This window comes from Ascaphus truei, chromosome 5, assembly GCF_040206685.1.
Source record: "Ascaphus truei isolate aAscTru1 chromosome 5, aAscTru1.hap1, whole genome shotgun sequence".
Taxonomy (NCBI): domain Eukaryota; kingdom Metazoa; phylum Chordata; class Amphibia; order Anura; family Ascaphidae; genus Ascaphus; species Ascaphus truei.
In genome coordinates, this window is record NC_134487.1 from 287,936,533 (window position 1) to 287,964,448 (window position 27,916).

At 46.6% G+C, this 27,916-nt stretch overlaps 1 protein-coding gene across 3 annotated transcripts in view; it reads left to right on the top strand.

Moving 5' to 3' along the window:
- Positions 1 to 27,916, top strand: part of LARGE1 (LARGE xylosyl- and glucuronyltransferase 1) — a 354,609-nt gene that overhangs the window by 173,539 nt on the left and 153,154 nt on the right. For all 3 annotated transcript variants that reach the window (XM_075602524.1, XM_075602522.1, XM_075602523.1), the window contains one exon: positions 25,727 to 25,809. In XM_075602524.1, the coding sequence (XP_075458639.1) occupies positions 25,727 to 25,809 (83 nt within the window). The remainder of the gene's footprint in view (positions 1 to 25,726; positions 25,810 to 27,916) is intronic.

The window sequence follows — 27,916 nt, forward strand, 5'->3', positions numbered from 1 at the left end:
TGCATGATCGGCTATGGTTTTATTTTAATTACAGTGAAATAACATTGTCTCTAATGCTGCCCACACCATTCCAATTTGGAATCATTTACATGTATAATTAAAACCCCCAGTGCAATGTAACGGTGTGTAAGAAACAACAGCAATACCATTAGTTTAGCAGTATCATAAACCTAACTACATGTCATCACGAGACTGTAGCCAAGTCCAGGAACTTAAATTCGCCATTGTCCTAAGAAATGCTGAGCTATTAAGAATGAAAATGCTGTGAGGTTAGAGTTAGAAGAGAAGGTCAACAGAGCAAGGAGTACCTAGTGATATATATATCATGGCACTCAAAAAGCAAACTCCTTTGGGGCTGTGATCAGCTGCAGGCTTTGACGTACCGGGTGTCACTCCGAGATTCAGCCAACCAGTGAAGGGGCTTTCCCTCCCCCAAGCGGAGTACTGCCCTGAAGTGGTGGACGGCAGACGTATGCGAGTACGTATTGCTAGAGAGGCGATCTACATACCCATAGGGCAGGCTGTTCCACGGCAGGTGAACCCTATCTGGACCTGGCCATCCGGCCACCTTGGAGGAAAGGAGGTGTGGAGGCAAACATTGGTGACACTGAGGAGTAGGACCGGAGCCTTTCGGAGAGGACTTCCATCCATTTCCTGGGGATTCCGTGCAGCAGATGTGGGACCGTCTCCTTAACAGTGGTTATTATACCTATATGCCCATTTGAATTTACCATCTTGTACTGTACGTGCATATCTCACCTTTTTATGAATACCCTATATTTTAAATACTACACTATGAGGGTCTTGCACTTGCTTTTCTTTTTGCATATCTAGTTGGTGTTGTCCTGACATCTCCTTATCCGGCACAGCAGCAGACCCTCTTTCCTTAATGGAAGTTTTTCAATATTGTTTAGTGGTGTTTGATTTGTTTATCACCACATGCACACTCTTTTATATTGCACTGTTCACTTGTGATTGTTCAATATTGAGTCACTTTTGTTTATTATACAATTTATATATTATACATTTTAGTGTTTAGGTCTTTAACGACCATTGTTTCACACATTTATATACTACACAATTGGTGCGCTTGGACATATTTTTGGTCGTTTAGAAGAGAAGGACTGAATTGAAATCTCATGACACACAATCAGGTTTGCGATACTGGTGCAGCATTTCTCAAACTGTGGCCCACACATCATTGGTGCTCTGGAAGGTGATGGTCCATGTGAGGGTCCAAGGAATTTCATTCTGCTAGTCATATCCAGGGGGCTGTGAACTTGAGCGGAAGAGGAAGTGCAACCAGGGAAGGTGATCGAGGGTCATGTAAGTACTGTAATAATAATGACACATGGTACCAAACAATGTTCTGTATAAGGGGCCTAGAGATGTTCTCTCATGTGATTCTAGTGGAAAGAAGGGGTATAGGTTCATTGACTATCCCCCCATGAAATGTGACATTGCCCAGGTCACGGCATCAGCCACTGGGAAACTTTACCAGCGGCCCATTCAAGTCCCAGTGTACCTGAAGAGGCGAGAGATGATAAGTTGATTCAGGATCTCGACGGACTCTAATCTTAAGGGAATTTACTTCTGTTTGACTGTATGCATTGAGTGAACACGTGACGATGTGAAGCCATATCCTACAGCAAAAGTAAATTGAATAGAAGCTGGGTAAAAGGCCACTCTAGAGGTTGGGGTAGCTGATTGCCCATCTTGGTATAAAAGCAGCAAATGCCCACCCCCAAAATGATTTATTTCATTTAAGCTTACCTGATCCAGGCGGTTCCATGAATCTGATCTGTGGGCCCCTGACCTCTGAGGACTAAAACCCCTCCCCTCCCCCCACCCCCCGTGTTCCCACTAAATTTGTAGTTTATATGTGCTGGTTCTGACACCCAAAAAACTCTACTCCTATGGCAGCAGGGTCACAAATAGAAAGTTGCAATGTCATCTCCAGACCAACTTACTATTGGCTGCTGTAGCAAGACCTGACCCAGCAGCCAATTTGTGTCCACTAGGGAAAAAACCTGGACAAACCTGCTTGTTAATCAGAAGAAGGAGGAGGGGGCTTTTGGAGACTACAGATCCGGTCCAAGGGATGACTGGTTTCTGACCCCAAAAAAAGGAGAAAGTCACAAGAGTGCGATTGACCTTATTTTTACACCATAATCATGGTATAGGTTCAGACCTTCTTCATAGCTTCTTATAGAGCATAAGATTAAAAGGCTTGGAACGGTCATGTGCCAACTAAATCGAAAAATAATTGCTCAATAATGGGCATCACCATCTGAAAACAATATATAATGTTCTCCAAGACCAAACACAACTACTGCAGCACTAGCTGTTTTCTCTAAAATGTTTATTTTCATAAAAAGGTGCGGGAGGGTTTATTTACTAAAGGTGGGGCACCTTCAGATATCCTCAATCTGAACCTATTTAGCAAAACGGGGGCAGAATCAAAGCGAAAGAATTGCACCAGATTTATCAAACGTAACAATCTTATTGCTTTTAATGGTAATACTGTATTTGTCTTTGCCAAATCTGATGCTGCTTCTTGCACTAGTTTTGCAGCCAAGAGACTTTAGTCAATAGAACTGTAATAGGAGCAAGCCTGTTACCAAACAGCTTGGACTGTTGGTTGTTGGCCAGCAAGTGGTTAATCCCTGCCTGGAGGAGGCAGGAGGATTATCGAGCTCGGCTGGGCTGCTAAAGCTTAAAAGGCAGGCAGCATAGAGTGCACAGTTGCTGCTCCAGGACTGACATTGGATCTGATGTTTGCTATTATGCGGTGATATGTATACAGTATAGAGTTTTGCTTGTTGTATTTTGTGTTGCTGAGCTTTGGCTGAATAAAAGCTTACGTTTACTTTTCCAAATACAAGTCCCCGGTCATTACTCTGCATGCATCGCCTACAAGAACCCTGTCTGTTTAACAATATTTGTAACAGTAAGTTAGCATGGCAGGTGCTCCCCAAAAGTCGCTACCTCTTCACATGTGGAAACGTTTGAAAGCTCATACATTAGTAAATTGCAATTGACAAACGCAGCCAAAATCTCCAGCGCTTTCCCCGACTTTTTCTGCTAGAGCCTCTTGTCTGTGTTTTCAAATGACCTTAAAGTCTTAATCCTTCTCTGAGAAGTTTTTATGTTTGCTGGGACCTGCCTTCTCTTGTTAAATATATAAAGCACACGATCAATAAAGCAGCAAGCCATTAATAAGCTGTTGGTTTCCAAGCTCCCTAACACAAATCTTAGATCCCTGCATTAACCATGACGGCAGCTTGATTCACTCGGGTGTTTCTTGGCATCGCTGCTTATGAAATAATCATTGCATTAGGATTACAGATAGATTCTGTGGGCATATCTTGAGTCGGTGGAACGTCAGTCTGTATTCAGCGTCTCCCCTGTTCCCTCCTGCATGTAGCAATACAGGAACTCATAGATTTATGGGCTCTATGTATCAAAAACAAAATGGAGGTGCAAATGTGTTATTTGCGACTTACGCTGAAATATACATGTGCCTGGCTGCATCTATGCAGGGCCCCCGACAGATTTCCTGGGGCTCAGGACTAGCGCCTCCCTTCCTCCACCCCCACCCCACCCCATGTCGGGTCCCCCGACTTAATAAATGTCCCGTTTCAGACAGAAAAAAATGCTTTTTTTTGTTACACAAATGTGTTGACGCATACCTCTTTTTTGATATAAACGCCTATGGGCGAAAACTTCCAATTGATTTCAATGGTATTTTTTTTATGGTGCTGTTTTTTTCTTCTCCCTAATGTAACTGTAGGAGATCTGTGCAGACGTACAGTAGTTTAAGTGAAATCAAAATAGGCTTTTATTAACCTGTGGGTTTACACAACAAAAACACAGCTTTGGTAGCAGCAGAATATACAGACCCAGCTCCTATAGGGATCTCTGACTAACATCAGTCTTTAGTCCTTAACTGAGCATTGGGGAGCTAGGCCCTTACCAATTACACAGTACAATACTTCAAGATGGAGGTCAGTTACCTTTGGGCCCCAGCTTCCTCCAATCTGGGTAGGATCGTGTCCCATAACCTCCTTCTGAAACCATTTCTAGAAGGACGTACTATGTACGGCATAGGGTTCTAGAGCACCTGTAGTTATGACGCTCCAGGTACATAATTGGGCACTCAAAGAGCTAAAGCAGGCCGACCCGACAATGGTGGACAATGTTTCTGCGATGCTTCCTCTAAAGACCCACCCAGGTTCCCGAAATACTTATAGTTTTAGTTGCCGATCTAAGCAGTCATTCAAAAAGAAGCCCCTACTGCAGGGGTTGCCAACTCCAGTCTTTAAGGGCCACCAAAAGGTCAAGTTTTAAGGCTCTCTCAGCTTCAGCGCAGGTGGCTCAGCAGGGGTATCATTAAAAGCTAATCTGGTGGTAGCCCTTGAGGACTGTAGTTGGCCACTCCTGCCCTATTGGGTTTGCCCTATCAGGACCCCTGGGATTTGGTGTCCGTTTTGATTTCCCAAATGGGAGATTTAACACCAATAACTAAAACGTAATGGTCCCCGGAGCTCAAAATAGCATGGTTCAGCCGAGAGGCGCAGAGCACACGGACTCTTCCTGACTCTTCAGCCGGTCTCCGAAGATTTGCCAGGACACTTGGCCAGATTGGACCTCAACGCACACCTGATGCCGCAGCCCCTGGGAACTTCCCCTGATAATGTATGAGCCAATCACAGCCTCGTATCAAGTTACTTATTTTACACTGTGTGCCAGCCGGGGATTTGGCGAGCGCAAATAGGAAACATTACTAAATTATTTAACAGGGATGGGTCACATTTAAATTTTTAGACTAAATACTAAATTTCTATATTTCAAATGGTATTATATACACATTTAAAATATATTATATAATATACATTGCAGCTCACAGGGCGCCGTGCATCCCTTGTTACCTCAGCCTACTGAGTAGCAAGCTAACCCGTTTGCAGCAGCGTGCTTATCACTGCACGATATCACCCACATAGTTTGGTTGCCCTACCCACAGTATTAAACTCCAGGTCACTGCACACGGCCTGGTCAAGGATAGCCAGACAGTACTTTTAATTACGTCATTAGATGCCCCCATAACAGGTTTTACATCATGCTTAGGAGAGTTCCGTGGCCCGTTGCACTGATCCCCATCTGCACGTGGGCTCTTTACCATATTAACATAGTTTTGACCACTACCATGCTACATGGTTACGTCTTGTTCCACGATAGTCACAAATTGACTTTCTACTAGCGAAACCATTACAAACGCAGTGCAGACAGATTGTAATTAATTTATTCACGGAATTGATACCCAAGAGTGTCCACATTTATTTTAATTGCTATTACATGGTTTTTTTTTACATTTGCTCACTTGTCCACTACATTTCCACCAGGAACTGTCAGATGTCCAGCTCTAGGGCAACACAGTACCAGATACAGGCTTAGGCCTTATTTATAGTGGTGGCGTTAGTGCGACCACGTGACGTCACTCGCGCAACAGTGATCGCGCGAAACCTGCACTGCAGGCATCGGGACGCAATAGCGAGGTGTGGTGGAGGCGTGGCGAAGGCGTGGCCATGACGTCACGTGAGCGGTTCGCCCTAATTGGCTGAACCGATTGTGCGCGACCGTAGCGCGGCAAGATCAGTTTTAGATGTCTGTTGAAAATTTGCGTGCTTGGACGCGTCGATCGTGCGTGTACTCACGCGCATTATGTACACGCTCAATTAAAAACATTAATTTGCTTTGGCTGCGCCACTATAAACACGGTCTAACTCAGCCTATCTATTATTCACACACATATTTGCCAAGTCCAGGGTTACTGAGTGCATGTAATGTGGGGCCTTCCTGCCTATCTCCCCACCATAGGGGACATCCCTTTGACAGGGCTTTTCTTTAGAGTTTACCAAGTTGCACTAGCAACCAGACCCAGCCTGCTAATTTATTCAAGAGATTGAAGCAGCCGTCTGCACTGACCGCCAATTATTTTACTTAGAGATCTCGTCTTGCCCTCTCCAAAGATGTTTTTATTTTTTTTTAGACATGATGCTTCTTTCGGGAGATGAAAGTATTTGAAAACATTAAGTGTCCGCGAGGTTAAAACGAGTTCATTGCGGTCGAATGGTTACCATGGTAACCTTAGAAGCTACAGATGAAGAAAATAACGATTTCTAACACCAGAAAAAAAAAAAACATTGAAAAAATAAGGAAGAGAAGGATATGCTCAGGCGCAAGATACTCATCTAGGCTTCTGCAAGGGGGGATTTCACCTTTAAGTTACATGTGGCCAAAGTAGTTGGTGTGTCACACCTTTATCCTGTGTCACATACTGTATTAAGTGTCACATATGAAGGGGCGGCGGAGTTAAAATTGGAGGGGATGAATGCAAGAGGAACTGTCCTCTGCACTTCGTCAACAACTCTACAACTGTGAGAACTTGGCTTTCTAAATACTCTGACAACTTATACACATCTATAGACTATCTTTCAAAACTGTCTGTACACTGTCCTCCCAGGCCTGATTTATACACCTGCTCTCTCACCTCCTACTCCTCATCTCCTCCAGTACCTGGGACCTCTCTCCTCCTACCTGTCTCTCCCTGCATCTCATTGTGTCCTCTCTATTGCGTTTCCGGTTTGCTGTTTTCTCACTCCTTTGTAAACTTTTCCATTCTTTCCAACTTCTCCACTCTCCTCCTTCTATCCACATCTCTTCCTCTCTCCTTCCCTCCACCGATGATAGTGCTCATACACTGTACCACTATTTGCACACCTCTTTCCCAGCAACTTCTCTGCCCCTCAATATAAAGCACCCTGTTAATCCTCTTCTTACCTCCTCTCTCTCTCTCTATTCCTTGTTCTTTCTGCGGGGGATATCTCTCCTAATCATGGACCCAGCCATATACACACCTGCCTCCTCCAACCTTGCTAAGCGTGTTAACCCATATAATTTATTACCTGTGCCATGTCTCCCTCCCTTCTCTCTTCCCTTCTCCTGTGCCCTCTGCAATATCCGCTCTCAATAACAAAGCTCTGGTTGCACGTGACCTCTTCTGCTCTCACTCTCTTCAGCTCTTTGCTCTAACAGAGACCTGGCTCTCACAACATGACACTGCTGTGGAGGTTGCTGTCTCCTATGGTGGTCTCTCTTTCTCTCACTCTCCATTTCCCAATGGCCAGGGGCTAATATCAACTCTGCTCTATGCCTTCATCTGTTTCTTACTCCTCCTTTGAGGTTCACGCTGTCCATCTTTTCTACCCTCTACGTGTAGCAGTCATCTACAGACCACCGACTTGTACAGCCTCTACCGCCTCCTTTCTCTCTGACTTTGAATACTTTCTCTCCTCTGACTCTCCTATCCTTCTACTGGGTGACTTCAACTGTAATTGCTCCCTCAGTCTCCTGGGCATCTCACCTTCTACATGAACCTCCTCTTTTGGTCTTCATCAGTGGACCAATTTCTGCACTCACAAGGATGGTCACTACCTAGACTTGGTCTTTAGTAAAAAAAAATGTTCCCTTTCTGACCATCACCTCCTTTCATTCATCACCATTCACTCCCCTCACCCCCCTCAAACCTGTTGTACTGGCTGTTCGAGACCTTTGCTCTATAGCCCTCTCTGCTCTGGCATCTACCCTGAATAGTAACTCTCTTCTCCTTCCTCTGAACCTGACAATCTTATCAACTCTTATAAGTCTTTCCTCTCCTCCTCTCTAGATCTATATGCCCCTTCTCAGCTCCGGCACACCCACAGCCTTGGTTAATTTTACAAACACGTTCCCTTTACACTTGCACTCACTCCTCTGAACGCATATGGGGAAAATCTCACACTCTGGCTGATTTTCTGCACTATAAATTTCTCCTCTCCTATTTTAACTCGGCTCTCTCTGAGGTCAAACAACACTAATTTTCCTCACTCATCAACACTCACAAATCCAATCCACGCCATCTTTTCTCTGTATTTAACTCCCTCTTACAACCTTCTCCCACCTCCCATCCTGCCTTCATTTCTCCTCAAGCCTTTGCCAACTACTTAAAGGGAAGGTGGATGCTACCTACAATGAGATTCCTTCTGTCCCTTCCCCCTCTTCTCCAACAGCGTTGAAAGTTTCTAAGCTGATTTTCTCTTTTCCCTCTACCATATACCTCTCAATCCCCTCACAATTTATCACATCTCTTACTCCTGTCTTTGTCCCCACTGTCACCCATTTCTTCAATTCCTCCCTATCCTCTGGCTTTTTCCCCTCTTTACATACACACATACACTGGTCACACCTATTCTCAAAAACACCCTAGACATTACATGCCTTACTAACTACCGCCCTGTATCCCTGCTGCCTTTATCCTCTAAATTGCTAGAATATCTTGTGCTCTGATGTATGATCAACTTTTTTTAAATTCCCATGCCCTTCTGGATCCTTTACATACAGCTCACTCAAAAGAGACTAAAGTAGCCAATGTTAAACATGAAACCAAATCCCATGGTTATTTTTCCCTGCTAGTCCTGCTCCATCTCTCTGCTGCCTTTGATACTGAAGATCACCCTCTTGTCCTTCATATTCTAAACCACCTTGGAAACCACAAGAAAGCTCTACCTGGTTCTCATCATACTGTACTACTCCAATTGCACATTTTGGGTCTCTGTCTTCGTCTTCTGTTGAACGGTCTGTTGGTATACCTTTGGGCTCTTTTCTGGGACCTCTCTTTTTCTCTCTCTACACACTATCACTTGGTGACCTCATCAACTCTTTTGGCCTTAGATATGATCTCTATGCAGATGATACACTGATATATCTATCAACCCCTACCCTCACTCCTGCAATCCAGTCCCAAGCCTCTGATTGCCTCCTGGCTAGATCCTCGTGGATGGCACTCCACCACCTTAATATGGCTAAAATTGAGCTACTCATATTTCCCCCTAAACCTGGCCTAATGTCCCCTTTTTCCATCACTGTAAATGGTTCTACCATCTACACTGTCGTCAAAGCGCATTGCCAATGAGTCAGGGACGGCTGGGATGTTTGCGGGGCTCAGTGCAGTGACATGTGCAGGGCCTCGGCTATTACCTTCTCCAGCGGCATCTGCCAGCTGGAGGCATCTCCTCCCGGCATCTCCCACCATCATTATGGCTCTGCGACATAAAATGGTTTTGCGTTGCCATGACAACGAGATGCCACGTTGCATCACGGCGCAATGCGATGTCACGGCAATGTGGTGCCACAGGGTGCCCTGTTGTCATGGCAATGTCACGCCGCATGGCGCAGTGACGTCACGTGGAATCCCGTTCTCATAGCAATGTGACGCCATTTGAAGTCGTGGAGCCATAATGATGGGGAGAGATACCAGGAGGACATGAAATGCTGGGGGGAGAAGCTTGGGGCCTCTGTAATCACGGGGCTTGGAACAGTGGCACCGACTGCATCGCCATCAAGTTGGCCCTGCAAGGACTGACATTTGACTCATCCCTTTCATTCTTCATTCACATTCTCAGCATGACTACAATTTGCCGCTTCTTTCTCCGTAGTATTGCTAAGATCAGCTGTTTCCTCTGTCACACTCTCCCATCTGGATTATTGTAACATACTCTTACAGGCCTCCCTGCCTCACAACTTTTCCCCTTACAATCTATCCAAAATACTGCTCCTAGTATAATTTCACATTCTCCCAATACAGTTTCTGCTCCTCTCTACCTTAAATCCCTCTCCTCACTACTTTCAGATCACCCACAAAGTTTTCCTCCTTACCTTCAAGGATCTCCACACATATGCTCCTCCCTACATATCAGCTTCAATTTCTCTCGCTGTGCCCCTGCTTGACTCATGCGCTGTACTTATAACTGTCTCCTTTCCACCCCTTTCACCGCTACCACTCTTTCACCTTAAACCCCTTCCCCTCACTGCCCCTTACCCGTGGAACTCTCACACTCAGTATATACCAAGCACCTTCTCTCCCCACCTTTAATACAAACCTTAAAACGCACCTCTTCAATGCAGCATCCCAATAGCCTGGACTCATGGGTACTGTTACTCACCCACAGTCACTCCTACCAATGACTGCCATCTACTGCACTTATCTCCTCACCTGCTGTCTTTGTACATTTCCCATCATACCACTTAGATTGTAAGCTCTACGGGGCAGGAATTTCCTTTCCTATTGTCTGATCATATTTGTTCCACTTATTGCACTATAATTCACTGTACTGTATTGTCTCTCTTGTAAAGCACTAAGGCTGCAGTCCCAGTAACTGCCACAGCACACGGCATGGCGTGCGCTGTGCGTGTAAGCACCGCCCCTCAATGGGGCTGGGCCCAGTAGTCACCTTCCCGCTGAAGGTGCAGCTGCGCCCTACTGCAAGGTTTTTTACAACTCAATGAAATTGAGTTTAGACCTTGCGACGGGGACGTTGCCACGCCCCCACCGGCGGTTCACCCAATGAGGGCGAACCAGCCGCGTGACATGATGGCCACACCCCCGCAAATCCCCGACCATGCCCCCTCCTGTCGCAAGCTCCCTCTTTCCTAAAAAGACCGCAGATCGCGGTTAGCGCTGTGCATTTGCCGCCCCCCCCCCCCCCCGCCGGGCGCGCGTGTCACAGTGATGACTGGGACCGCAGCCTAAGTACAGCCTGTGGCGCTATATAAATAAAGATATACATACATACATACTGTACATCCTGCCCTAATACTTTCCTCCTGGCATGTGCTTCCCTTCATTATCCCTAGAATATAAGGCACTTTGCTGGGGAGGGATATAAAGATACAGCTGGTGTGCAATGCTATGGCCGGACAGCTGACATGCATTGGTCAGCGAGAGCCATTCTGGATTCACCTCCAGTGTACTAGGATTGGAGTTCATTCGCACTTAGGCTGAGTCCATGGTGTGGGAGACCGCGCGGAGGCGTCCGCACAGGCCGCGATTGGATTGCCTTAAGGCAGTGATCGCGCCCATAGACCGCGCGGGCACACGCTGGCGGAGGCAGGAGGGGGCGTGCGTTGCGCAAGAAATCAGTAGAAACTGATTTCTTGGTGCGACTCGCCGGTCACGTGCGCAGTTCGCCCAATGAGGGCGAACCAGCTCCGTGACGCCCCCTAGGAACGCCTCTAGGAACGCCTCCCACAGCCCGTCGACCATGGCCAGGGAAAGCACCCGCTTTCCCACAGCCTCCGCACGCCTCTGCGCGGGCAAAGGCTCCATGGCCCGGGCCTTACTCTTTGGAGGCATATTTGTCAGTGAGTCCCTTTTTGCAGCCTTCAATGGTTAACTCTAATTACATATTTTTGTGGCTGCATCAAATGCAAAAGGCAAAGTCAAACTAATCGGTGGATCCAGGAGGTTTATGCGTCCTCACATCTGGAGAGAAAGGACAGTCCCTCATGCAGATGTTGATGCGTATGATTACATTATCTGCACTAAATTGACTGTCACGGGAGACCAGGCAAAATACACCGTTATACCGGGATCTTATCATTGAGCAAAGCCCATAAGTAAAATACATTGTAATTTATTCCATAGAAACAGGCAAACACACATTGAATTACAATAGACAGAAAAAGATACACTTACTGGGGGTTGACAAACTGACTTTCCTAGTTGAAATAAAGTCTTTAAAACAGTCCAGTGCTGAAGTGGGGGACTTAGAAAACATTCCGGTTTAAACAGTCATGCAGCCTTCCTCCTTGCAATCGCAGCAAGGCGTCTCTGGGCCCGGTCCGACCCGTTCTTGCCCTTATGGCAAATTGGACTTCAGGAATCATTTGGGAACACATGGAACACCCAAGAAAGAACAACAGCAGAGAGAGTTCTGGGAGGGCGACGAGCTGTCTTATACACTTCGGGACAGGCCGTCCCACCGCTTGCCCTCCAACCAGTGGCGTGGGAATTTAAACTCCAACCACTCACACACTTTGCCAGGTTTGTGAAAGCTGGCAACTATGGCTTCAGAACAGTGAGAAAGCATGTGCACAAACCGCCATCTTGCCCACTCATTATTAAAAAAACCGAACCGGCTCAATGTCACTGAGTCTGGGCTAGGTTACATGGACCCTTTGAACTGAGGATATCGGTGCTCCAGTTAGCCCTCCTTGATAACAAAAGGGTTCACACCTCTGGGATCTCTGAGGCTTTCAAGTCCTGGCTGTCTCCCAGGCGCATAGGCACCGAGCCTGGTAGCCATGACTTCGAAAGCCCACAGTTCATTTACAGGTTATCAATATATATATATATATATATACTAGCTGAGAGACCCGGCGTTGCCCGGGATGTAAATGCGTAATAGGTAGTATTATTTATAAATCGTGGAACAATAGGTGAGTATTTGTTGGAAAGGTGGGGTGAAGGTGGGGGTGGAGGAGTGGAGGGGAGGTGAAGGTGGGGGTGGAGGGGAGGTGAAGCGGGGGTGGAGGGGAGGTGAAGCGGGGGTGGAGGGGGGGTGGAGGGGAGGTGAAGCGGGGGTGGAGGGGGGGTGGAGGGGAGGTGAAGCGGGGGTGGAGGGGAGGTGAAGCGGGGGTGGAGGGGAGGTGAAGCGGGGGTGGAGGGGAGGTGAAGTGGGGGGGGTGGAGGGGAGGTGAAGCGGGGAGGAGGGGAGGTGAAGGGGGGGTGGAGGGGAGGTGAAGGGGGGGGTGGAGGTGGAGGGGGGGTGGAGGGGAGGTGGAGGGGGGGTGGAGGGGAAGTGTAGTGAGGGGTGGGTGAGGGGCGCTCACTCACCCGTCCGGCCGCTCACTCACCCATCCGGCCGCTCCCTCACCCGTCCGGCAGCTCCCACGTGGATCTGAGGCGGGAGGCAGCGTGTTGTGGCCGCTCCCCCGCTGTGTCCCGGGCGCGCGCTCTCTCACTCCGCTCCCCCGCTGACTGTAGCGGCGCCGGGGGGGGGGGGGGTGGAGGGGAAGAGAGTGAGGGGAGGTGAAGGGGGGTGAGGGGAGGTGAAGGCCGCTCACTCACCCGTCCGGCCGCTCCCACGTGGATCTGAGGCGGGAGGCAGCGTGTTGTGGCCGCTCCCCCGCTGTGTCCCGGGCGCGCGCTCGCTCACTCCGCTCCCCCGCTGACTGTAGCGGCGCCGGGGGGGGGTGGAGGGGAAGTGAGTGAGGGGAGGTGAAGGGGGGTGAGGGGAGGTGAAGGCCGCTCACTCACCCGTCCGGCAGCTCCCTCACCCGTCCGGCAGCTCCCACGTGGATGGGGGGGGTGTGCGAAGGGACCAATGAGATTTCCCCTAGGGACACCGAACATCCAGGCAGCATGCATGCATGCAGGCATACAGTGCTTTCAATTATATAGTATAAAGATATATATATATACACATTAAACTATATCCATTTAATAAAATATATTGTGTCCTGTCTTCTGTGTGCTAAAAGTTATGAGTTCCTATTCTGGTGTCATGAATGGAGTGAGGGTATAATTCACCTACCCTCACGGGCCTCATTCTTGGCACACATTAGAAAAATACTTTTAAACTTTTTAAAACACTGCAAACAGGCTCAGCTTTATAACCTTAGCTCGAGCACCTTCCTGAACCCCTACTCTAGGCTCAGGATACCTGGGCATGTATGTGGGTACCTCTGCTATACTGGGGAATCCCTGCTATACTAAGGACTCTGTGTATACCTGCAGATATATTTTAACCCCTTCATACCCGTTTACCTTGTCTGGAAGATGCTGCAGCAGGGACTCTGGCGGTGAGCCGTGAGAACGTTTCCAGGGTCCGAGGTCGGCGGAGTAATGCGCTTAGCTGTATCCGAAGATATTACTCAATCTCCGGATACAACTTTTGGGGTATCCCATAACCCGGAACCCCGCTACATAGACACATTCTGCAAAGACTTTCTCCGCCAAACCCACCCTGAAACTTACAGCCTAGAAGTCTCCCGATCCCAGCATCCCAGCAAAGGCAAAAATCACATCATTCTTTAATGTCACAACATCACTATACAGTTGCAGTAATACATTTTAGACATCTGGGTCCCAGAGCTGACACTCAAAGACCCTAACACACAAGACAGGGTTAACCAAGTGGGATTGACCTTTATTATAAGCCTGGTTAACCCCTTCACCGTCATATTAACTCTAATTGACACTCCCAGAATCCCTGGTAAAGACCCTAGAACAGGAGCAGCCAACTCCAGTCCTCAAGGGCCACCCAGAGGCCAGGTTTTAAGGATATCCAAGCTTCATCACAGGTGGCTCAATTAGTCCCTGCTTCAGCACAGGTGGCTCAATCAGTGGCTCTTTGACTGATTGAGTCACCTGTGCTGTAGCTTCGATAACCTTAAAATCTGACCTAATGGTGACCTTTGAGGACAGGAGTTGTCCACCCCTGGCCTAGAAGAACACAAAGAGAATTTATATTAAAGCAACAATACCCTCCCCTCCCCCCTGCCCCTCCAAATCAAGTATTTTTATTTTACCTTGTAGAAACCAGGAGCTGAAATGCAGCAGTCACTGCTCCAGGAACCCCCGATTTGATGGGATAATACATTTTTCTATTGTTGCCAGTACTGGCAATGATAACCATAGATGGCACCCAGTCAGAACCTGCAATATCACCTCACAATGATGTCACCGCTTTCTCTTGGCTGTGATAGGGAGGCTGACCATGGTGGCCATATTGTTTCTCCTGCACAGGAGTGATCAGGGAATTATGGGATAAATGAAATATCTCAGGATCCAGGGCTCCCTGTAGTTTGGCGATCCACAGTTCGGCTCCAAAGGATTTATTGTTGGGGACGTACGGACAGCTTGGTCAGCGCTGGGAGGGCAAATGGGCAGCCTAACGAGGGGGGCAACCAGCTTCTTTTGCATCTTTCTCCCGGCAGAGGAAGGGGCTCAAGATCTTGGCTGATCCCACAAGTCGAGACCTACTGTCTGTCTGGCCCAACATCTAAATTCGTTCAGCAGGCCCCCCCCTCAGCCGCTGGCATTCCCCTCTTCTCTCCCACCCTCCACACAACCACAATGACGGTCCTGCCCCTTGGAGTTAAAGTATGAATCCCCCCCACCCGCATTTAAAAGAGGGGGAGGGGAATACAGCCTTGCTTGGAAGTAAAACACAAGGCACTCCCCAGGAATAAAAGTATTTATTTATTAACACCCTCCATGGACTGAAATCAGTGAGATTTATATGTTTTGGGCAAAAAATAAATAAACGCATTTGATGGTAAAAGTGCAGCTTTTTGGCAGTGAGGTTCCACTGAGGATTAGGAGGCTGACAATGCTAAAAAAATCAGTGCTCCTTATGCCATATGTAGTAAAACTCACTGGAAGTCAGTGAGAGGTGACAGGTCTGTAACACAAAGAGCTGTATGACTCAGCCCGGGTCACAGTGAGGAAAGAACGCAGACGTCGGACACAAGCGGCGCGCGTTACTTAGTTGTGATTTATGCTAATGTGCATTTTAGGAGTTTGACATGTTGGGCCGAAATTTACAGTGCTGTTAAACACATGTTTAATTCTAGAAGGATCTTACACATACCATCGAAGGGGTATTATTTGTTTTTGCTACATGCTGCAGGCCCACTTGATAGAAAGGAGCTTAATTACAGTACCTCTGTTGCATTGCAAGCTTTTCCTGCAGTTACGGGGTTAATACTTCCTGCCCCTGCTTTCATCTCACACGTGGCTGCACCGAGAGCTATTATACCCAGTCACAGTGCCATCCCATTCACAGCACCTTCAGCAGTGGCCTTTATTTTCTGCAATAATCATTATGCAAATGGCCTGATTTGCTATTTCTCTCGTGTTTGCTTCATGGGAAGCTGAAAACGCATCTACTTCACCAAGAGAATGCAATTCTAGGGTAATAATGGCTTAGAACCATTACGGGATTATACCTCAATTAAAATAGTTTGAACAAAATTGTCTCAAGTGGGCCACAGCAGCAGCTGCGCGCCGCCTACTCCTCCACAATTATATTGATAAAGAATGGCTTTCCCCAAACTAAAGATGAGTTACAGTATCAGCACCAGCTCTGCGTTTTCATTCCACCGCTCAGGTTGTTGCAGCCTGTGTTACATTTTATCAATGCAGCATGCAAGTTTATTGTAGGTGTGATTGCACACCAGCTTTGGGAGGCCTCACAAGCCTCTACTTCAGATGTACATTAATGGGTAGGCTGGGCAGGCCAAGCGGTTCTTTTTGGCAAACCAGGTTACATTCTGTGTGTACAAACATCTGTAAAGAGATACCGTTTAACGGACCCCCATGATGCTATACCACAACCTGCAGGGGGTATGTGTGACTTGGGGTAGGGTGCTATGGTAATGTACTGATACAAGATGTTTATCTTGCTGGCTTTTTGCATCGTACTGGTTAACTCGCTCTTCTTCAGAGAGATGACCCGTTCATTAATTTTAAAGTATACAGGACATCCTTTTATACTTTCTCCATGTAAGCAGGTCTCTCACGCTGATGAATAAATCAGGAGTGGCCCATTCCAGTCCTCAAAGGCCACCAACAGGTCAGGTTTTAAGGATATCTGTGCTTCAGCACAGGTGGCTTAATCCAGCGGTGCGCAAACTGGGGGGTGCGACCCCCAGGGGGGGCGCAAGACTGCCTGCGGGGGGCGCGCGGTTTATAGAGGCCCCGCGCGCTTCCCGAAGGCACTTAAATTAAGTGCCGGGGGAGCTGCAGGGCCTCTGTAAACCTTTACTTACCTTGGCTCCACACGCGTCGGACGCGAGGTCATGTGATGTCACATTGCTATGGCAACGTGACCTCATGACGCCAGAGCCGGGGTAAGTGGGGATGAGGGGGGGGCACGGGGGTGAGGTGACCGCCGGCAGGGGGACGCAGGGAAAAAAGTTTGCCCCCCCCACCCCCCGGCTTTAATCAGTCACTTTTTCAGTGCAGGTGGCTCAATCAGTGGCGGTCAAGTGAGCCACTGATTGAGCCACCTGTGCTGAAGCAGGGATATCCTGGCAACCCGACCTGTTGGTGGTCTATGAGGACTGGAGTTGGCCCCCCCTGGAATAGATCTGTGTTTGCATCGCATACCACACATAAATAGTCTTTCACTTGTTAAATAAATGCTCCTAATCACTCGGGCAGGTACATGAAGGTCAGATTTGGAAGCTGGCATGCTTGATGTAGAAGCCTGGTCTGCCTTTTGCTGCATGACCTTGGAGCCGGTGAGCAATCCCCCACCCCCATTACCACCCCGAAATGTAACCCCCCCCTCTCTAAAGAACACAATGTAGCCAAGATTGGAGGAAAAACTTTCAGCGGTTTATTGACAAACAACAATTTTTCTAAACCAAATGGAAACAGAAACTCTTCCCCCCTCACCCCCCATCCCAGAAGTATGCCCCTAACCAGATATAAATCTCCATAGTGCCCATCTAAGGTCTCCCCCCGCTGCCAGGAGCCGCCAGACATGCTGGTCTTACCACACTAACAGACCCAAAGGGGAAGCCAACAGTACTCACCACAGGGCAGATACGGCGTCCTTTCTCTCCAAGACCTTACCGAGGTCAAACATTACTCAGATATAGACAAACACAATCTGAGCGAGCTCAAAACCCAGACCCACAGTACTATATATTTATACATTTAATTGTGCCAGCAGGAGCGCTGCCGGGAAAGTGACCTCAAATATACAGCAGTTAACAAAGAGACCCCAATACGCATCCAGTGTGACAAACTATTAAATACATTTCTATATGTTTTTTCTCTTATAAATATTGTGTCATTTTTAGTTCAATCTTTTGGCCAAAACATGTGAAGCTGCAATTATGTCAAGGTTAGATTCTTTCAGCAGGTTCCTACGCTGCCTGTGTGATTCTGTGTCCTTTGTGTTTTCTCCGCTGCACGGAGATAAGGGGGAAAAATGATATAGTCACTAGCATGGGACGCGTGACTTGTATGCACCCTGCGCGTGCACGTGAGAAGCCGACGCGCGCGTCTCGCGTAATGACGCTTTCCCAAGGCATTTGTGAGGTTCCCACGCCTACGCTAGGAGCCTCACTTGCAACACTGTTGCTTGTAAACTGCCCGTGCACAACTGTAGCTCCTGTGGTAGAGACCCGATGGCCTATAGGAGATTAGGAGTGATTTGAACTTATCTACCACAGTACTTATGCCGCTGGCGGGCACATCACCTCGTTAGAAGTTGTACATATTTATTTGTAGTCTGGTACTACTGAGCTTGTATTTCACCAGCTGTTCATCAACCAGAGCACCTCTTAGGGTACGGACCCCTATATCGCTTGTAGTCTTTCCTAATGCGCTCTTGCTGCCTTAGCTCAGGGGTGCGCAAACTTTTTTTTGCTGCGCCCTCCCCCCCCCCCCTGTGCCTGCTTGCCTCCTTGGTGCGCACCCACTCCTTACCTCGCGCGGCGTCATCATGTGACGTCACGTGACCCGCGGCGTCATTTGACGTCACATTACCGTGGCAACCGTGACATCACATGACGCCGCTGCGTCATTTGATGCCATGGTAACGCGTCCTGTAGCCGGCTGAACCTCGGTAAGTAGAGGTTTCAGAGGCCTCGCGCGGTCCCCTTGGCATTTAATTTAAATGCCTGGGGGGGGGAGAGCGTGGGACCTCTATAACTGCCCGCACCCCCCAAAAAAATCTTGCGCCCCCCAGTTTGCGCACCGCTGTTTAAGCACTTCTTTGTCCCGTTTCAAAGAGCAGTGGATATTATACCTCACTATTACCAGAATAGAGTGTAGAGTCGACGACTATTGCACTCATATTCAATAGTACTTGCTTGATCCAGAACACCTACCAGAGAGTGCTTTCACTCATTGGATCCAATTTGCGTTTAATTATCTTTTTAAACACCCATTATTTTAACTTGGATATTGATTCAATTTGTTTTTAATATTATTTAGAAATCACCCAGCAGGTGGGAGAGTGCCCTCCCTGGGTTTCTCTCTCTTATCCATTTTTAAGAAAAAAAGAAGAGAAAAATGTAAAGATTTATCCATTATGGACAGAGGATCACTCTTCAATCAACAGAAGACCTTGGCCTTCAACATTGGGATATGATATCAAAGGATATGGATGGTTCTGGAATGCTGTAGGCCATCTGGCCCTGAATCTGGCCCTGAATTAGGCCTCATTTGAGACTTTGTAATGTATTTTTAGCCCATTTCTTGTTTTCTCTGAGCCATCATGTGGCAAAGAAAGGATTCTTTTTATACATGAATGGATTCTTTTTTTTTAAAGTTTCTGAGTCAGGCCATTTGATTACAGATTTTGAAGTAGCTCCAGGGGGTTATTGCCCCTTAAGACCAAACCTAAACAGGGGTGGGGTAATGGTCTTCTTTTTACATTACCTCTAGAATGATAATGAGGCTACTCAGGCTCGGCTGATTAGGGCCTAGGTAGCCTCACTAGCGCACAATGGGTTAATGACCACTTGATGTATATTTAACTATAGTTTTTAATGTTTGTTCAATAGCCTAGCTAGCTTTAGCTAATAGAGCTATGAGATATTCATAAAGATGAGGGGTAGCTAGGTGTGTTGGGATGGAGGCAATGGGGGTAGATACAAGGGAGAAGGGTAGGCAAGGGAGAACCTTGTTTGACAAGCAATGCCTTACTAACCTTTTTGTTATATGTGGTGGCGGGGGCGGGGGGGGGTTATGGGGAAGAGAAAGAGGGGTTGTTTTTGCTATGCATTGAAAGTCCATTAGGTATCAAAGAGGTTGGAAAACTTTTCTTCCCTAGGATAATGTGATGATTTGTATTATATTACCTTATGGTAGCCATGTATCTTAGAAAAGTGCTATAGTTACAATTGTGGTTACCGCCTAAAACCCATGGGTGAATGAGTTCATTAATGCACGGTTATGATACATATGTAATTCTTCATGAATACTGTATTAAAGTGGAAAACATATCCTGTATTATTCTTGTTTCATAAAGCAGAATATTATCGCTTATTAAATCAATGTCTCAAACAGGTCGGCAACCCCGTCTATCCCCATTATCGCTTAGCAAACAAGCTTCCACTGCAGGCAGGGATTCTGGGTAATGACATGCAAATGAGCCCAGTGTGTCACCCTTTAGTTCTTATCCATTTCAACATGAACCCCCTTTAAGCTCATGCCTGCTGTATTAGGGCTGGGACCCCCACCAGCAGGGGAATCCTCCCGAGCCGGTCCCAGTCCCCCCTCACGGCACAGCTCACTACACGCTGTGACGCGTCAGCCGCCAGGGGATTCAAGAGAATTGTAATCCCAAGCGGCGACGCGTCACGTGGTGTGGCTGTGAGCCAATGAGGAGGGGAGCCTTCGGGGAGCGGGGAGGAGAGTGTGGGGGGAAAGCAGCGATTTTAAATAAACTGCAGCACCAAGGAAGTCCCCCCTGCTCCCTCCCACAGACTCTCTCCTCTTGGGGGCGGGGGTCCCCCTTCCGATTCCCCCCCTACTCCGATCCCCGGGCTCCGATTCACCCACCCCCCCGTGTGTATCTGTGAGTGCGTGAGTGGTAGTCTGTGTGTGTGCCTGTCTGTGTGAGTGCGTGTCTGTGTGTGAGGAGTTGAGGGGCTCAGCGACAGTGGTTGAGGGGCTGAGGAGTTGAGGAGCTGAACGGCTGACAGGCGGTCCCGCCCCCTCACGTCATGGCCGCGCCCCCCACGTCATGTCCGCACCCCCCCACCCGTTTTGGCCTCCCCCCCTCCCCGCTCGCAAAAATGGTCCCTTTGGACCGGAAAAAGCCCCAAGTGCCTCTCCACGCGCCGCCTGTCTGCAGTGCGGGCGCGTGGTCTGAGGCAGCGGGGCCTTAGCCTTACACAGCTTATTAAACAAACTTTAGTAAATCTAGGGCAAGGACCCTTGATTCCGTATTGACCTGTGTGCAGGTTTGTGATTTGGGGAAACTAGTGAGGATCTATTACATGGGTGTGCAAACTTGGGGGCGCAAGATTTTCTGGGAGGGGTGGGCGGGGGGTGCGGCGTTTACAGAGACCCTGAGCTCTTTCCCACAACATTTAAATTAAATGCCGGGGGAGGCGTGAGGCCTCTGTAACTGCACCTTACCTGCTCTCAGGCGCTGTGCCACCATGGAAACGTGGCGTCAACGTGTTGCCATGCAACCACGGCATCACATGACGCTGTGATGTCATATGATGCCGCCAATGCCAGAGAGCTGGTAAGGAGGGCGGCGCAAGCAGGGGGGAGAGCAGACGGGGGGATGGGGGGGCAGAGCAGACGGGGGGATGGGGGGGGGGGCGCAAACACAAAGGTTTGCGCACCCCTGCTCTATTATATGCTCATATAGACATGGGATTCATCAAATCCTACACCTGTGTGCATCAATCTTTCCCCCTCCTTTTCTGAAAAAGAAGAAAACATGCATTCCCTTTTTTACCGTCAGATCTCTCTTGGTATAAATCTTTCTGGCTAACAATCCTTTTCCGAGTAACAAGTTTCTTACCAGGGGCATAACCCTAAGGAAAAATGATGCAGTGTCAAAGCAAACATGACTTTGTTCTTTCAAACGACACATTTTCCATTTGTTTTTATATTCTGCATGGAAAGTGTCTCCCAGAGAGGAACAGACTTATCTTTCATTTCGATAACCCTTCTATCTCCCCCATAGCTCCCGGGATATTGGCATGTTTCTTTGCCTGGAGAAACAATTTGGCCACCAGATCATCCTCACTCTAGTGGGGCCCCAACAGAAAGCAGTGATGTCATTGGGCCCGTGATGTCATTGGGCCCGTGATGTCATTGGGCCCGTGATGTCATTGGGCCCGTGATGTCATTGGGCCCGTGATGTCATTGCTTTCTACTGGGCTACCTTATTATTTTAGTGCTTACTTGTGGACACAGCCTGTAATATCTTTGGCTCCAGAGGACGCCCTGTTTAGAAGTCAGTAAAAGAAAACAGACGTTGCTGATTAACCCATTTGCTGACTGATTAGGGTTAATCCTCTCAACCCCAGACCGATAAAGAAGTGTTTGGGATCTGCAAAAAGCCCGGTCTCCCGTACCCAATTATCCCTCCCAGACGAGATGTGAGCTTCCCAGAAGCAGACGCTTTTTGTCTTGCTGAGGTTCTGAACCCTGAGGCAATTCCTGGCAAAAGCAACTCTTATTTTGTGCATTTCCATGGCTGATTAGCTGCAGCTGAGCCTGCAGAGGGATCTCAGACCATCATTTAGTTCAATGGAATTTTCAGCATTGCCTCCTATGCGAATCTCATTTCATCAGTTATAGCTACAATAGCCAGCGCCTGTGGCTATCCATGGATTTAATGCGGGCTCCCAGTCATTGCTTAAAAGGTGCAATCCCTGTAACTATTTAAAAAAAAAAATGTTTTTATTAATGTAACTTTACAGCCATGCTCTTTATGCACTGCGCGTCCGCTCTTACTTTTTTGTTCAGAACGGAGAGATGTCGGCTTTTTGATTTTTTTTTGTTTTTTTTTAGATTATTGGGGATAATTCTCAGTTGTCACCTTTGACTCCCAACAACAACAATAATTATGTAAAAATGAAGGGGATGATGAGTTGAGACTGGAGAGGGGTTTCGATTTCACATTGTATTCAGCAAGAGTTTGCACAGGCAAATCCCCCTCTCTCTCCATCCCTCCCTTTATTAGCTCACTGGTAGGGTGGGATGAGGGAAGACTTGATTCACAAACTGCATCCATTTATTCATATACACATTTTCAAAGAAATACAAGCAGCCAGATATTTCCCATAAACATGGTTACATTGGTTTAAGGAAGCCAATTTTATTGTTCAGTTCTGTACAAAGGGTTTTATTTTAAGTCATCTATCAGGGATTGTACCTTAAAATCCCGTTGGGGGCGTTTCATTAAATGCAGCCCAATTAGGAAAGAATATTAAATGTTCAACATTCAAAGTTTCAATATCCGTTAAAAAATTGTTTAAAAAGAACAGTTATAAAATGCCTATGTGATATTATTAAGGTGTATCCCACCTTTAAAGCAGTAGTCCAAGCTGCCATTTTCTTTTTCATTTTCTTTTTTCCCTTTAATATGTGCATCAATACAATTCACACAATGATAAGTAATTAGCTAAGTTGCCGATCGATCCATTCTCCTGTGATCGATCAGCGAAGATTCGGCTCGGGGGGTCACTAAATGGCTGTCAGTGCAGCAGAAGAGGACCAAAGATGTTCTGTGGGGAAGATCATGTGACCAGGCAGTCACTAGATACAATTGGTGCACTGCTAAAGAGAGGGCAGGGCTCAAAAAGGGGTGTGCCAGAGCCTGTTTCAGAAGAGCAAGGGGATGTGACTTTGTTAATGGTTACTATAGGAACACAATGGTTGTTACATTATAGTACATAAAAAATGTAATTCAGAGTTGTTTTAAAAAATATCTACAAGTATTTTTTCATAGTACAGCACTGATTTATTAAAAAACCCACATGTAGGATATTGCTTGGTCTGCAGCTAATCTTAAACCTGCCAGAGTGGCCCACTGGGCCGATTAGGATGAAATTCCTGAACGATGACGACCAAATGTCCAATTCCGTCTCATTGCTGTCTTCTCTCTGTCTCTTGCTTCTCCTCTGTCCTACCCGAGGTCTCTCTTTCCTTCTTTCTCCTTCTTTTGGAACTCTCCTCGCCTCAGTATCATTCACGCTCCCTCTTTCACCATCTTCAAGACCAACCCAAAAACTCACCTTTAACATGGAGCATTTCTATAGCTCTACATACTGTACTCTTGACCATGTCTTTCAAATGTTACTCTTGAACCGAATAAACATAGTGTGGAGTATTTTAAGAGTACTTCCGATTCCATGGCCTCTTCAACCCATTTGTAAAGGTTTTATTCCTGTTTATGTGGTTTTCCTAAATACTTTTCTTTAAGAAACAGCCTTTATTTGTATTTTTTTATCATTACGCCCATTCACTACCAAATCATATTTACAAATGAATTAAAAAGATCAGGATGTGGGTGAGTTAGAGCCGAGTACATATACAATCCTAACTATTTGGTCTATTGTGCTACGGTGTATTTCAAACGTTGCTACAAAAAAGAGACAATCGGTAAGGTGTATACTTTACATGAAGCTACCTGCCACACCTTGCTAGGGGAACAGAGTGCCCACCATGCGTATTAGAGTAACACTTGAGTGGAAATGCATCCTATACCTGCAAAACGTGGACAATATACAGCACCAGAAATACCAGTGCAGATGTATTTTCAGAGCTCTGCTACCTGTGACAGGACTTCTAAAGCAGAGACCTGTGACGGATTTTCACAGATGCTGTTGTACAGTTCTTGAGTTTTGCACTCATGTTGACTCATTAAAATGTTCCACAACACACAGCTGTTTCTGTGTTACTCTGTCCTCTTACTCAGAGACCTGTTGGAAGCACTTAACGCTTGTCCTTTCTCAGTGTCACACACGGCTAGCCTGCTATAAGGTTGACAGATGTGGTTAAGATTCCTCAATGTTGTGTCACAGTATCCTGTTGCAGTCCTTAGGACATACAGTACTTAAAGGATAGGACCTTCTGTCTTGTGCAACGTTCAGTAACTTTCCTGCAACATAACGTTGGCTCCTGCTCTTGTTTTGGCGATGAGGGTTTGGGCTGCAGATCACATTGATTTCTGCATCATTATATTACGCATTGCTGACCAGAATAAATAGTGATATAGCACAGACTGTATTTATTTTCTGTCGCATATCACCTTGCATGTATTGTAATTGATTCAATCCTGCCTCAAGGGCTGAAATTATTTTCCATTTTAACCTGCAGCAACAAACTCCAGGTCACAGTTCGTGTAATACTCCCTGGCTAAAAGATCTGCATTATTCGACTAACAAGTTTCTTACATTACAGGAGCTTGACCTCTGCAATATACTTAGAAATCCAGAAACTCAGCAACCAATACATAGCCAATTCCAGCTACTCCAGTGCATAGCCAATTCCAGCTACTCCAGTGCATAGCCAATTCCAGCTACTCCAGTGCATAGCCAATTCCAGCTACTCCAGTGCATAGCCAATTCCAGCTACTCCAGAGCATAGCCATTTCCAGCTACTCCAGAGCATAGCCAATTCCAGCTACTCCAGTGCATAGCCAATTCCAGCTACTCCAGTGCATAGCCAATTCCAGCTACTCCAGTGCATAGCCAATTCCAGCTAATCCAGTGCATAGCCAATTCCATCTACTCCAGTGCATAGCCAATTCCATCTACTCCAGTGCTTAGCCAATTCTAGCTACTCCAGTGCATAGCCAATTCCAGCTATTCCAGTGCATAGACAATTCCAGCTACTCCAGAGCGTAGCCAATTCTAGCTACTCCAGTGCGTAGCCAATTCTAGCTACTCCTGTGCATAGCCAATTCCAGCTACTCCAGTGCATAGCCAATTCTAGCTACTCCACCTCTATAGAATGTAGATACATTATTAATTCTCGGTATAAAACTAAAACATTATTCACACACATTTACAAGAAAATTTGAAACTTGCCAGGAATGTTTTATTTAGTCTTATTCCCACTGTGAAACATGAATCTCCACATATGATAGTGTTGTGGGATTTATATTTTTGTGCATGAATAAAGACACCCACCTATCTGTGCGCTGGTTATTGTGCACCCACATTTGTACTGCAGGGTGATTTACTGATTGCAGCCTGTGGGCAGCCAAAGGAACTTCGGGTGTCGATACCGGAAGCAGAATAGGCTAAGATCTCAGACAACTTGAGTATGGCTTGATTGAAACTGCACTTCATTCATTCTCTCTGTGTTATATTGCTTGTCGTGACCTATTTGGTCTCCTCCTTTCAGACTATCCATGTTGCCATTGTGTGTGCCGGATACAACGCCAGCCGAGACGTCGTCACCCTAGTGAAGTCCGTCTTGTTTCACAGGTAACAGTTCTTTTAATTTCTGTGTAACTTTGTGTAGATTTTTTTAAAGAAATGCGCATGTGACAAATAATATCTTCACATCTGTCTACCGTATACAGTATGTGTCTGGGAGAAGCCAGAATAGAGGAATGTCAGTTTGGGGAGTTACAGAAATGTAGTGATTCCAGATGAGACAGAATCCAAGCCTAAAATAATGGGCCATGTTTACTTGCATTTGCTTTGACCCATTGCATAGACCCCAATGTTTATAGCACAGTTTTTTCCCCAGTTTAGCAGATAGTGGGCATTACCAAATAGACCCAAAGGTGTTGTATTCTGTGAGGTAGAACATGCAAGGGTGTTTCACACCTGCTAGAATATATCTCTCGTCATTGTAGACCAAGGGTAACCAACTCCAGTCCACAAGGGCCACCAACAAGTCAGGTTTTCAGGATATCTCTGCTTCAGCACCGGTGGCTCAATCAGTCCCTGCTTCAGCACCGGTGGCTCAATCAGAGACTCGGTGTTCGACTGAGCCACTGATTGGGCCACCTGTGCTGAAGCAGGGATATCCTGAAGACTAGGCCCTTGAGGACTGGAGTTGGCCACCCCTGCATTAGACCTAACAGTCTGAAATATCATAAAATGGATAGAGCACAGGGATTAATTAACCCTTTGTTGGTTTTAGGAGCACTTTTGCTTACCTTTGTGTTGTTCATCAGCAATGATTTGTTAACAGATTAATCTCCTGGGTAGCACTCGATAAATTAGGAAACCTGACATCCCTAACACAGTCATCACAAACCGGGACTTCCTGCGACCTTGGAGTCTCGATGACATTTACAATGTTCTGTATTGCGTGCGTAGGATCCTTAAACAATATGTTAAAGCTCGGAAGACCTAATCATGACACTGCTGAGGCATCTCTTTTGTTTAAAAGCTTCTGCTGAGAGTATTGAGTAGAACACAAAGCTTAGACTTTTTTTTTATGATGAAAAGTGTGCTGACACTTCAATAGAAGTCTCGTCTCCGCTGTATAGGGAAATAAGAAGGAATCACACACATCAGCATGTGCTCGCCGGCCTCCCATTATGATCCAGCAGACTTTCCGAAGCTCACGGAGCTGAATTCATTATTTCAAATAGTCCAGGTCCATTCAGAATTTATGTGATGATTTGGAGTTAAAAGTTCAAGTAAATTGAAACTTCCAACTGAGTAAGTTGGGACTCTGCTTGGAATAATATGATTTCTGTAGCATTTTTCAATTCCGAAGAGCTTTATAAATATATTTCAAAGGTGGGCATCACTGGCATGTCATCCTCAGTTTCTACTGTGCAGCAAGAGAGCAATTATGATTCTAACCCATTATGAGTGTAATACAATACTTTGCTGAAAACTCTGCAGATTGTAAATTGCATAACAGCATTATTTGTTGTAGCGAGAGAATTATGTGTGTTTCAGTTAGAAGAGGCAAGTGGTACGTGGATGGTAGATGGTACATTTTTAATCGAGACTGGATGATGCTAAAGAGAAGGGGAGGAGTGACTCACTTTCAGACATTATGTACTAGAAATTAAATGAAAAGCAAGAAGGCGGAGGTCTATAAACCAGTCTGTGTGTGGCTGTCAGCAAAAGCCAGGTCTGGAAGACAGGCTGATCCAGTCTTTTGTAAATTGGACAAATGAGCTACGAATCCCAAAATAGCTTTATAAGGGAGTGGAATAAAGTCATGGAAAAGTAAGACACAATCAACCTGTCTCACTGACGTGTGTTTAGTTGTCAACCCTAGAATGGTCTGATGATTGAAGGTAAGTGAGACTGCTTCTAGAATTCAAAGTATGATGACTGTGTTTCAGCACTGGACAGCAACAGTAGAGCATCTGTTAAAAGCCAGGGGTTCTCAACTCCAGTCCTCAAGACCCCCCAACAGGCCAGGTTTTCTGGATATTCCTGCTTCAGCACAGGTGGCTCAATCTTTGACTGAGCCACCTGTGCTGAAGCAGGGATACCCAGAAAACCTGGCCTGATGGTAGCTCTTGTGGACTGGAGTTTGCCACCCCTGCGTTAATGGGTCTGTGCAATGGGTCAGTGCTGCGGCTCTGAGGTCCCTGACCACCTGCAATACTCT